At 45.2% G+C, this 11,516-nt stretch overlaps 2 protein-coding genes across 2 annotated transcripts in view; one reads left to right on the plus strand and one right to left on the minus strand.

The window, feature by feature from the left end:
- The window catches only part of ERP27 (endoplasmic reticulum protein 27), a 34,006-nt gene that overhangs the window by 20,015 nt on the left and 2,475 nt on the right, over positions 1 to 11,516 (minus strand). Inside the window, exons 3-5 of the mRNA XM_019514959.1 lie at positions 9,155 to 9,292; positions 5,419 to 5,535; positions 691 to 816 (exon numbers count right to left, since the gene is read on the minus strand). Of these exons, the coding sequence (XP_019370504.1) occupies positions 691 to 816; positions 5,419 to 5,535; positions 9,155 to 9,292 (381 nt within the window). The remainder of the gene's footprint in view (positions 1 to 690; positions 817 to 5,418; positions 5,536 to 9,154; positions 9,293 to 11,516) is intronic.
- The window catches only part of PDE6H (phosphodiesterase 6H), a 53,067-nt gene continuing 51,058 nt past the window's right edge, over positions 9,508 to 11,516 (plus strand). Inside the window, exon 1 of the mRNA XM_019514964.1 lies at positions 9,508 to 10,423. The gene's annotated coding sequence lies outside the window, so the exon portion shown is untranslated. The remainder of the gene's footprint in view (positions 10,424 to 11,516) is intronic.

An 11,516-nucleotide genomic window follows, 5' to 3' on the forward strand; every position in this document is an offset into this window, starting at 1 on the left:
GCCAGCTGGTGGTAACTTGGTGGAGAGTCCAGGCTTCCAAATCCAATGCAGACCAACCATGCAGAGGAAATCTCTCTATAGCATCCCCATTTGTACTATTTCCTCCCTTGAAAACTCTCCCTGAGCCCTAAATTGAACACTCACAATGGACCCACCTGCAAATCCCTCAGCACAGCCAATTACAAAAAATCCTTTTCCTTGGGACTAATGAGAAGGATAAGGGTTAACTATATGTATTGTAGTAATAATGCTGTCCATTGGTATATAATGTTTTTCAGCCTCTAAGATGCTGTATATAGAGAAGTCATTACTCACACCAGTGGAATGTAATCATCGCTAGGATGAACCATGGTAGCTATTTGTGGTCTCTAAAACAGCACAAGGCAACAATGTAGGGCAAGAAACAAAGAAGAACTCAGCATCCGTTTGAATCTACAGGGTAATTTTAAAAAGAAAGAATGTATCAAGCATCTTCCCTGCAAGGTGATGAACAAGAGGAGGAAGAAAACATTTGTTCCCTCTGGTGAACTGTTTCCTACCTCCACTTAGCTACCCTGATACCTCTCCTCTTCTCCTACCTGGTCTTTTTTCTCCCCAGGTATGTGATTGCCTTCCCTGGAAGAAATTACTGCTCCTCCCTCCCAGAGGAATCCACCCTTATAGTATCTCTTCCCCTTCTTTTGTACTCACCTTCCCTCGGAACAATTCTGCAGCTTCCCGGTACTTGTGCATTCGCTCTGTATGCTCCTTGGAAGTCTTGTCTGTGAACAGGAGGAGGTGGATTTGGACTGTACTGTTGAACAGCCCTATAGCAGTCTGTCAAAAACAAACAAGCCACCAACATACAGACACAGGGAGATGTGACAATTAGATCTATTGCATCTGTGGCATTATCAGAAACACCAGTCCCAACATCCCAGGTGAATTCTCTCAGCAGATCACATCTGTAACCATGTTTGTCATTTTAAGCCAGAATCTGGCGATATGCACCCTAAGGGATCCTCAAGTCTGAGTAACTTCTAGGCAAGGGTTTGGAGGCCATGGGGCAGAGGTTTGGGTAGGATGTTCAGTAAGTTGGCAAGGAGACATTCTCGAGACAGCAAGTTGAAGTCCAGAGGGACAAGGAGATGGATGTGGAAGGCTAGGATATCTAGCTCTCCAGATGGGGCAGTGAATTGTGGTGACTTACCTGGAACCAGAGGACACAGGGAACTGAGATCTAGGAATAATGGCAGCAATGACCTTGGCAGAGTTTGTTGTATTAACCAGGAAGATTTCTCCAAAAAATGTTTTTCTTTCTTTAACATTAGCTGGATGTGGTGGAGTTGGACCTTAAACCCCTACCCTCTTAAAAAGGAATAACAACTTGTGGGTTGGGCAGCTGGGATTGCAAAGGGTTAACCCTCCATTTGCAGCTCTCCAGGAAGACAAGGGCTGGCTCTCACCATCCAACCTCAGGGATGGTAGAAACCAAGTACACACTGGCCCTCTGTGAAGAGACCAAAGGTTGGCACTACCAGTGGAGTCTCTGCACAGTCTCTAGTTGGTGGGCAATTTGTCATCTAATTTTTCCCCCTCCCATTTCCTGAAATGCAGCAGCTGCTCCCTCAAACTAAACAGAACTCTGGACAGCCTGCAGCTGACCTGCCGCCTCTCCTGTGCCACGCAAAACCACAGGGAGGTAGGCTGTATAAATCCCTGCCAGAATTTTCTGTGAAGGAGAGAACAGTATAAGCAGAGTCCAGGATTAATAAAGGAGAGGTCAGTGAGTACATTTATGTAATAGCCTTCCACTTGGGAGCTTCAAGCCTCATACAGTGTGGGAGGTCCCAAATACCTGGAGTTTCACCCTCTGAGCCTATTTTCTAGTGGACATTCATCCACTACATTGTCCCTCCACAAGGTGCAGCATAGATACGGAGGAAATCATGTCCAAAATAGCTAGGAAACTACAAATCAAGAATGGACGGTGTAGGAGGGACTTGGGGAAGTGGACAGATTCATAGATATAGGGTCAGAAGGGACCTTGCAGATCTTCTAGTCTGTCCCCCTGCCCTAGGCAGGAGAGAAAATTGGGCTCAAATGACCCCAGCTAGGTAATCGTCAAGCCTCTTCTTAAAGACCCCCAAGGTAGCAGCCAGCACCACTTCCCTTGGAAGCTGGTTCCAGATCCTGGCCGCCCTGACCGTGACGTAGCGCCTTCTAATGTCTAGTATGAACCTACTCTCTAACAACTTATAGCCGTTATTCCTTGTTATTCTGGGAGACGCTCAGGGGAACAAGGTCTCTCCCATTCCCTGCTGGTCCTCCCTAGTAAGTTTATAGATGGCCACCAGGTCCTCTCTCAGCCTTCTCTTGTGAAGGCTGAACAGATTAAGGTCCCATAGCCTCTCCTCGTAGGGCCTGCCCTGCTGTCCCTGGATCATGCGAGTGGCCTCCTTTGGACCCTCTCGATGTTGTCCACATCCCTCCTGAAGCGCGGCACCCAGAACTGGATGCAGTGCTCCAACTGCGGCCTGACCAGTGTTGCATAGAGGGGGAGGATCACCTCCTTGGCCCTGCTTGTGATGCATCTGTGGATGCATGACAAGGTGCAGTTAACCCTACTGACCGTGTCCTCGCATTGGCGGCCCATGTTCATTTTGGAATTGATAATGACTCCAAGATCTCTTTCTGCCACTGTGCTTTCAAGAAGAGAGTTCCCCAACCTATAGGTATACTGCTGGTTCTTACTGCCTAAGTGCAGCACCCTGCACTTGTCAGTATTGAATCCCATATTCTCATTTGCCCACCCCTGTAACCCATCCAGGTCCAGCTGTATCCTGTCCCTCCTATCTAGCGTGCCCATCTCACCCCAAACCTTGGTGTCGTCCGTGAATTTGAACATGCTGCTTTTCACCCCCTCATCCAGGTCACTAATAAAGAAATTGAACAGTGTAAGCCCAAGGACTGAGCCCTGGGGGACTCCACTGCTCACACCCCTCCAGGTCAAATATGACCTGTCCACCATCACTCTCTGACAGCGGCTCCTCAGCCAATTTGCTATCCATCTGACTGTGTAGGCATCAATGCCACAGTTGCCTAGCTTTTTAATGAGAAGGGCAGAAGGTGACAGGGCACAAGGTGAGGTAAGTGATCATGGGGGTCCATTGAGATCGTTGCCTGAGAGGGCCAAGACCTAGGTTAGCTGGAGCTACTGCTGCAGGTCAGCATTAGGGTATTCTGGGAAAGCTATGAAAGCCCAAGAAATGGGTGGGAAAGAGGACTCATGGGGCCTAATCTGACCCATGTGAACTAATTTTTGTTTGGGCCTATAAAGTGTTAAAGTGAAACCAGTTTATGGGCCTAAAATAGATGTTGAATAAGAAAGATTGAGATAAAGTAAAATACAGCACTTCCAAAATAAAATGTACTCTGTTTTGGCAGACTGCACCAGTGAGAACCCTGAGAAACCAGGCTGAAAGTAATGTGATTTTTTGTCAGTTGCCCAGCACTGAATGGCACTAAATTGGGTACCAGGGGTGCTGCAGTGGAAAACCGGTACATTGGTATAGTGGTGGTATTTCCAGAGGAATGAAATAACACATTCTCACTTCAAGTGGATTTGGCTAAGGAGTCTGGGGAGTGGGAAGCCGGAAGAGGACTCTGGGACCGCATAGGAAAAACATACTGTTGCAGATTAAGATTGTAATGTATCAGCAGATCTGTGTGATGGCTGACAGCTCAAATAAAGCATAATTAGCCAGCAGATACAATTCATTGCCAAAAGATACAAGTGAGGCTAAACATTTAAAAGGGTTCAAAAAAGACTTCGTCCTTTATAAGAATAATAGGAACATCTGCTGTTACATTATATTGTATTTAGGTAGTTTGAAAGAGATACAAGCAGAGCTTGTCAGGAAATGATTTTCCCATCCTGGGAAAACTTGTGATTTTGATTTTTTTCCCCCCATCTGTTATCAGGACAAAAAACCAAAACCTCAAAAAAATTTGCAGAACTGAACTCCCAGAACATTCCATTGTAAAACAGTAAAATATGGTGTTTCCAAAATAAAATGCACTCCTCTTGGCAGGCTGCACCACGGTAGGAACCCCGAGAAACCTGGCTGAAAAGGATGTGATTTCTGTCACTTGCCCACCACAGAATGGCATCCAGTAGGAGTCTGCTCAATTTTGCCATTGCCATTGCCACTCACTGGTGAGAAGCTGTGAACCTGACAAGAATTGTCAATCCTACTCTATAGCTTCTAGGCTTTTAGGTCCTTGGCCCCTCTGCAGCCAAACTGTTGGACTGGTGGGATTCAAAGGCCCAGGAGAGCACAGAAGCCTGGGAAGCCCTGGGCCTTTGGTAGCCCGTCTGGTGCAGTGGAGGGGCACTAGGGGTCTAGAAGCATCAGCTCAGTGGACTGCCAAGCAGCAAGGTGAATGAATTCATCTAATGTTAATCAACACTGAACAAAATTGGCAAATTGCAATGATACCAGGGTTTCCTGTGGAATGGTTCCAAACTTTTATAGTTGCAAGCCTTCATGCTTCAAGGCTTAACCACACAGGTTAGAAAGAAACATCTCCTATAGGCAAGTTATTCCATAACTGCTTTCTTCAGGGGTTCTTGCATCTTCCCTGATGCAACTGGCACCAATCACATCTGGAGACAGAAAACTGGTTTGGATGCCCATACGTCTGAAACCAATATGACAAACCCTTTGTTCCTGGAGATAGAAGGAGGCACTATTGACTGTGGATAAGATTTAGTGCTAGAGCTGTGTACATAGAGACACGTTTGCATTTCCTTTCTGACCTCTGCTCTGTGCCTACTAAGGGTATATCTGTACAACACAATGCAGAGCTATCTAAAAGTACCTGAGCTAACTCTGAATGAGCTAGTTTGGGTACCAGGAGCAGTGCAACCATATTAACCAGACACTCTGCTGAGGCTGATTAGCCATGCTGAGCAGCAGTGTTAACCCTGGTGCAATTTAGCACTAATGCAGCTATGCCACTTCCTAAACTGGTTCTTTCAGAATTAGCTCGGGTATCTCTGCATGGCCCTGGATTGTGCCACATGGACATACTCTGCCAGAGTCTATAGATGACATTATAGACGGACATAAATGGAAAACTAAAAAATATCCAGTGTGCGGCTGTGGTCACCCTGAACAGACCATAGAACAGATAGCGACTCAATGCCCAATCCACAGATATGAAGGAGGTATCACAGCAATACACTCTGCTGCTCCTGATGCAATTATCTGATTCAACCATCTAAATGTAAAATTATAGTTGCTGTTCCATATCAGCCATATGAAAGGAGAAAAAGATGACACTATAACCCCCAAAATCTGAATAACTGCAAGGCAGATAGAAAAGAAGAGGGAGAGAGGATGCTGGGTGAGGGTGATGCAGATCATTAATTACCACAGGGTTGTACTCTGTCACCATACGAAGTTCATTGATCTGAATGAAGCGGCCCAACCTGGTGGCGTCCATTTCTTTGCCATCTGTGATTTCCAAGTCTTGCCGATTCTCATCAACCTGTGGTGATGAAAAGACACCTGCAGTCATTATTGGCCTCAATACAATAGTCTCCTCCCTACCTCTACCCAGAGACACAGGTGGGCACAAATTCTTTGGTGCAAGTACTGATGTGAGTGGTGTGAGCCTGAGGTGTGAGCCTGAGACTATTAGGCCTACAGTTCTCCCTTGGAGCTGGCCTGCCCATCTTGCACTTTTTCTTCAGTCTCTTCCTTAAGCATCCCAGCCAAGACAGCACAAACTTCATGAAGTAAAAGGAAACCAGCAGGATTTTAACATCCCTGTATCTTCAGCACAGGCAGCTCTGGAGCCAGGGAAGATTAACTGATAACATTTAGAGGGATTCAGGAAAGAGAATATTAAACAAATCTAATTCCCTACATCTCTCTCATCCTTTTAGAAAAGTCCATCTGTTTATTTTATTCCATCTAAAACTAATAAATGCTGGAATGGGCCTGTGTAGATTTCCTGGAAACATTGTGCAAGCAAGAAATCTCTCCAATAAAAAGAGGATTTTTTCCAGTACAGCAGGAAAAAAAATCAGCCTGGAAAACTCCAACTTTAGAAGAAAATGCCCTCCCTCAACCTCTACCTCCCTTCCCTAAACCTCCTTTTTCCCCAACCCACTTACTCTCACCACCATTACCTTTTGGAAGCTATTTTATTAAGGTTTACTTTAGTCCTTCTACTAGCAACCAGGTATTGAGAGAAGGAAAACAATGAATAGACAAACTCCAAAGTATGCCAGGTATATATATAGTTACATTACAGGAGTCAGCTGAATTGAGACATTGCAATGTTGATATTTAGTTCAGTATGGTTCAGTTGATTCCTCTTGGACTTAATCCCTTGTTTATAAACATGTGCTTATCTTATGGAACCTAGGAGATGTCTTCATGCAGACCCCATATTGTTTTAAATGTGTCCATATGTATGTTATCTTTTCCAGAGCCATGCAGTCCCCTTCTTTTCCATTCTGTGGTCACTAGAACTGTCTTTGATCTGGTGTGTTGCTACACTCCTTCTGACAGTACTACTCGTAAAGTAATGAGGTCCAACTCTTCTCCCACTTACACTACTGTAATCAAGAGCAAGCCCCTGAGGCCAAACCAATGCAAATGATATCAGACAGATCTTTGGAGCTGGTCTAACATCAATCAAAGACAATGGAAAAACACCCATTTATTTCAGTGCAGTTTGTTTTTCAACCTATTGATTTCCATTTCTAGAAAATCAGAACCCAAACATACTCTTGACTGATACAAAGATTACACCTTATGAGGGGGATAACGGGTCCTGTATACAGAGATGACAAGAGGGGGGTGAGGGGCCCAAGGGCAAATCATCCTGACAGGCCCCTTTAACACTGCAAGGGGCCACAGCCGCTCCACCTGGTACCCGCCCGGCTCTGGAGGGCCCCCCAAAATGTGGGGCCCAGGGCAGTTACCCCGATTTGCTCTCCTCCACAAAGGACAGCCCTGCCTGTATATAATAGTTTATCTTAAAACAGGATGTTTCTATCACTTCATACAGTTACATTCACTTCATTATGTCTTTTTTTTGTATTTATCAGTTCAGTTATCTGGCATTAACCAACAAAACTCCATTAACTTCTCTGGAGCAGCATCAAGTTCCACCAGCTGAGACCCTGATCTCTCTGACAGGCACAGAGTTTTGAAATTTTAGGTTGTTGCCAGGCTATACAAAACTGAAGGACCATTGTTTGATTGCCATCATTTTGATGTGCTAACATGTCTTCCCATTCCTTGGATGAATGCTGTATTCCACATTTGTGGTTTATGTTCCAATTCTTTTTTCTTTTCTTTTGATCTGACCCGCACCTCCTATACAAGCTTACAGCAAAAAATGTCTCAATTGTTTAAACTTATTGGAGCCAGGGAATCACACAAGTGAACTGTCAACCACATTTTAAATCTGGATCAGGGATTTGATCTCTTTCTGGTTTTTTTATGAAATGATTTTTCAACCTCAAAAGCAGAAGTGCAAATAGGGACAATTGAGGATAATCTGAATTCTGTATGTCTTTTCTTTTGATAAAGCAGCCTTCCACTTTAGCTATCCTCCATTTCTCCTGGTGAGGAAAACAAGAGATCCTTAAAAGTCTTGGAAAGAAAATCTTTGTAACCCAGCAAGCATAGACAAGGTGAGTTTTGTTTCAATTCTCAGCACTTAGTGACAGTAAATGCAGTCTCCGTTTCTAGATTGCATGCAAAACTGGATCATTCTCTTCACTGAAGCAGGAACTGAAATCTCCCCCTAGCCTGTGAACTAGATTTCTACTAAAGCTCTATGCAGGAAACAATTAGGGGACAAAAAGGAAATAAAGGGGGCTTTACATTAACTTGCACCCTCTGGGTTCTGGGGCCTGCCAAGGAACAAACCCTGAAACCTCTCTATTGTGTGTTCCACAAGAGCTGTCTGTAGGCCACTGCAGCACTTCAGAGCACCAAGTGCTCTATGCTCCAGCCACGCTTCTTCCCTCCTCCTTTTCCCCTCTTCCATGCCACTCCCATGCTCCTATATAGGGGTCAAGGGGAAAGCTCCCTATTATACTCCTATATTATCATAGAATCAGAGAAAAGTAGGGTTGAAAGGGACCTCAGGAGGTCATCTAGTCCAGCTCCCGGCTCAAAGCAGGACCATCCCCAAATAGATCATCCCAGCCAAAGCTTTGTCTAGCCAGGTCTTAAAAACCTGCAAGGACAGAGATTCTTCAACCTCTGCATAACCTGTTACAGTGCTTCACCACCCTCCTAGTGAGAAAGTTTTTTCGTAATATCTAACCTAAACTTCCTTTACTCCAACCTGAGACCATTGCTCCTTGTTCTGTCATCTCCCACCACAGAGAACAGTCCAGCTCCATCCTCTTTGGAACCCCCCTTGAGGTAACTGAAGGCTGCTATTAATTCCCCTCTCAGTCGTCTCTTCTCCAGACTAAATAAGGCCAATTCCCTTAGCCTTTCCTCATACATCATATTCCCCAGTCCCCTCACCATTTTTGTTGCCCTCCACTGGACTCTCTCCAATTTGTCCACATCCTTTCTGTAGTGGGGACTCCAAAACTGAATACAGTACTCCAGATGTGGCCTCACCACTGCCGATTGAAGGGGAATAATCACTTTTGCTGGCAATGCTCCTACTAATGCAGTCAGCCCAGAATGTTGTTAGTCTTCTTCACAACAAGGGCACACGGTTGGGTCATATCCAGCTTATTGTCCGCTGTAACCCCCAGGTCCTTTTCTGCAGAGCTGCTGCTTAGCCAGTCAGTCCCCAGCCTGAGCATGGAGCATTTCTGAGCGGGAAGATCATCCAGCCACGAGGCTCCTGTATATAACAGCAGAAGCTAGTGACCATGGACAGCAAGGAGCCCTAGAATCAGGGCATTTCTTTCTATAGACACCTCAGGCCATTCATGATTAGAGATCATCAGGTATTGTACGACTCATTTGTCTGTCTTAGATCTTTCTCCATGTCACTCTGAATACATTCTATGAAAGGAGAAAAGGAGAAAACTTCTAGATCTTACTGATAGAAAATCTTATTTCAGTGCATTGAGCAGTGCTAATAGAAGGAATCTAGAGCCACAAGGCTGACATACCCTGCGGAAGATGGAGATGGTGTTGATTGTGATGTTATAATGTGACAGGACCTCAGGGCTGGTGCTGAGTCCAAAGGGCACATCTCGGATTTTTCCTACAAGACTATTGAACTCTAAAACTTCTGGCTTCTCTGGTTCCTGAAAAAATAATAGAGAGAGTGGAAAAGAGGAAAAAATGGAGAGACTGACAAGAAGAGAAAGAAAAAGGATGGTAGAACAAGAAAGAGAAGACAGAAGAAAACAGAGCAAATGGGAAAAGGAGGAGGACAGAGGAGAAGAAAGAAACAAAAAAAAAAGTGAAGAAAAGAGGATAGGAAAAAGGGAGAAAATGAGTCAAGAAAATCACATTAAAAACAGCTGGAGATATTAGTCCAAGCTTACTTCCCCTTTCCTGGCCTTCCCCAGCAGGCTGCAAGAGGGATTTAGCGGGGAGAACAGTGACATCTGCTGGCCATTTTTTTACTAGCACAGGTTTGCTCAAACAATGGGCCACTTGAAAACAGAGGAGCCTGTTTGTCTAAACATCTCCGGAGTCTCACCACCCAGACATGTTCCCAGTCCACCTCCACATCCTATACAGACATCCTGGCAACTTAATTCTAGCTGTGTGTGCAGAGCTGTGGGGATAAGTGGGGAGGGACATGTTGGGAGTTAAAAGGCTATGGGGAATAAGGAGAGGGAGTGGGGAGTCAGGGCATTTACTAGGGGCCAGAAAAAAAGGAAGAAAGAGAGCCAGATGAACTGGCAGAGCTCAGAAAGAGGGCAGTGGAAGGCCAAGGAGGCCACTGTGTGTCAATGAGAGAGAGAGATGGATAGCAAGGGATTTTGCAGAGCTTATGTATCTGAATCCACAGTCTGGCTGAGTGCGAGGAGTGGGAAGCAACCGGGGCCACATCTGGTAACACCATCCAGTCCCTCCACTATAGCACTCGCATAGAATCATTTTTCTTCACATTTGTCATCTCCCTTCCTCCATTCTCACTCTTCCCTGCACAGCGTGGGTGTGTATGGGTGTGCATACATACAAACAAGTCCTCAAACCTGGGCTTTAATCACCTTTACCCCGCACCTTTTCTCCTCATTGCCTTCTTTCGCTCACCTCCAGGACAAGATAAGGCAAATCTCTCATTCTCCCCACCCCAAACGTCTAGAAGACCAGCACAGAGAAATGGGGCAGTGTAAATCTAAGAATCAATGCTTTCAGCCCTTGTGATTTTATCACAGGTTTCATTTGAACTCAGCACCCTAGCTCTGGCATCCTCTGATGAAGTAAGAATCACCTCATTGTTTTCCTTCTTTATCTAACCACTTCTTTTTCTTCTTTGTATAATCAGAGCACTTGCGACAGCCCTCCCTAGCACTTACACTTCTCTGTCGGTCATTTCCATTCCAGCCTCCTCTTGTCAATGACATATTTTTGCATTACTTTCATTTATCAGACTTAAAGTCAAGGTCTGGAGTTGATTTCAGATGGTTGCTTTGTTTGTTTGTTTTTCTGGATACAGAAAAGCTCTGAACAGAGTTGGTTCAGCTGCTTGGGAGAATGGAAAAAAGACATACTTCCCTTGTTCAAAGAAAAACAACTATTGGGGCCTGTTTTAGACCCGCTTTTGCATCAAAATGGCTTTGTCAAGAGACCAGAAATCAGGCTCGGATGATTCTCAGGGAGTCTGAGCTCTGGAGTATTGCAGAGGAAAAAAAAACGGGTTGCAGTCAGGGCAGATTCTGAGCCTTTGAACATCGCACTTCTCACGTACACACAGGGCTTTTCTTGCGCTGTTTTTCCCTGTCACACAAAGTGAAGGGAGGGCATGTTCCATATGTGTGTGGCTAGTTTAGTGATAGACTCAACCATGAACAAAAGGTTTGAGGAAGAGAATTGCTTTATGGTGCGCAGTGACTCACTCCAAATGTCAACCACTTCACTCAGGGTGAAATCCGTTTGCACACAAAGAACAAAGGCAAACCCTAGATAATACTTAAGCCCTGGATAAGCCATGACGTAGCACATAGGATTTGTACCAGCCCTTGGTACAAGAGTGGCTTTCATCCATGTGCACACTCTGTACTGTTGGGGTCAAATACAAATAGTGCCAAAAGAGAGAAATCCCGGGAAATCCAGTAAAACTGTAGTCTGAGCTTGTGAACTGGGTAACATTGAGAGGCAGAACATGTCAGAGAAGTTCACACACACCCTCAGTCTCGTCTCTGCCCCTGGTGCATATGCATGATTTTTCATTCCTTGATCGCCTCTTTCTGCAGTTGTGCAGCCTTTCCTCTGAGTTAGCGGGGGGGGGGGGGGGGGGGGGGTCTTTTACGTGTCGTCGTGGGTGGGGACCTAGTGGGGTGCAGGGGGTGGAAG

This window comes from Gavialis gangeticus, unplaced genomic scaffold, assembly GCF_001723915.1.
Source record: "Gavialis gangeticus isolate Ggan-Ray unplaced genomic scaffold, GavGan_comp1, whole genome shotgun sequence".
Taxonomy (NCBI): Eukaryota; Metazoa; Chordata; order Crocodylia; family Gavialidae; genus Gavialis; species Gavialis gangeticus.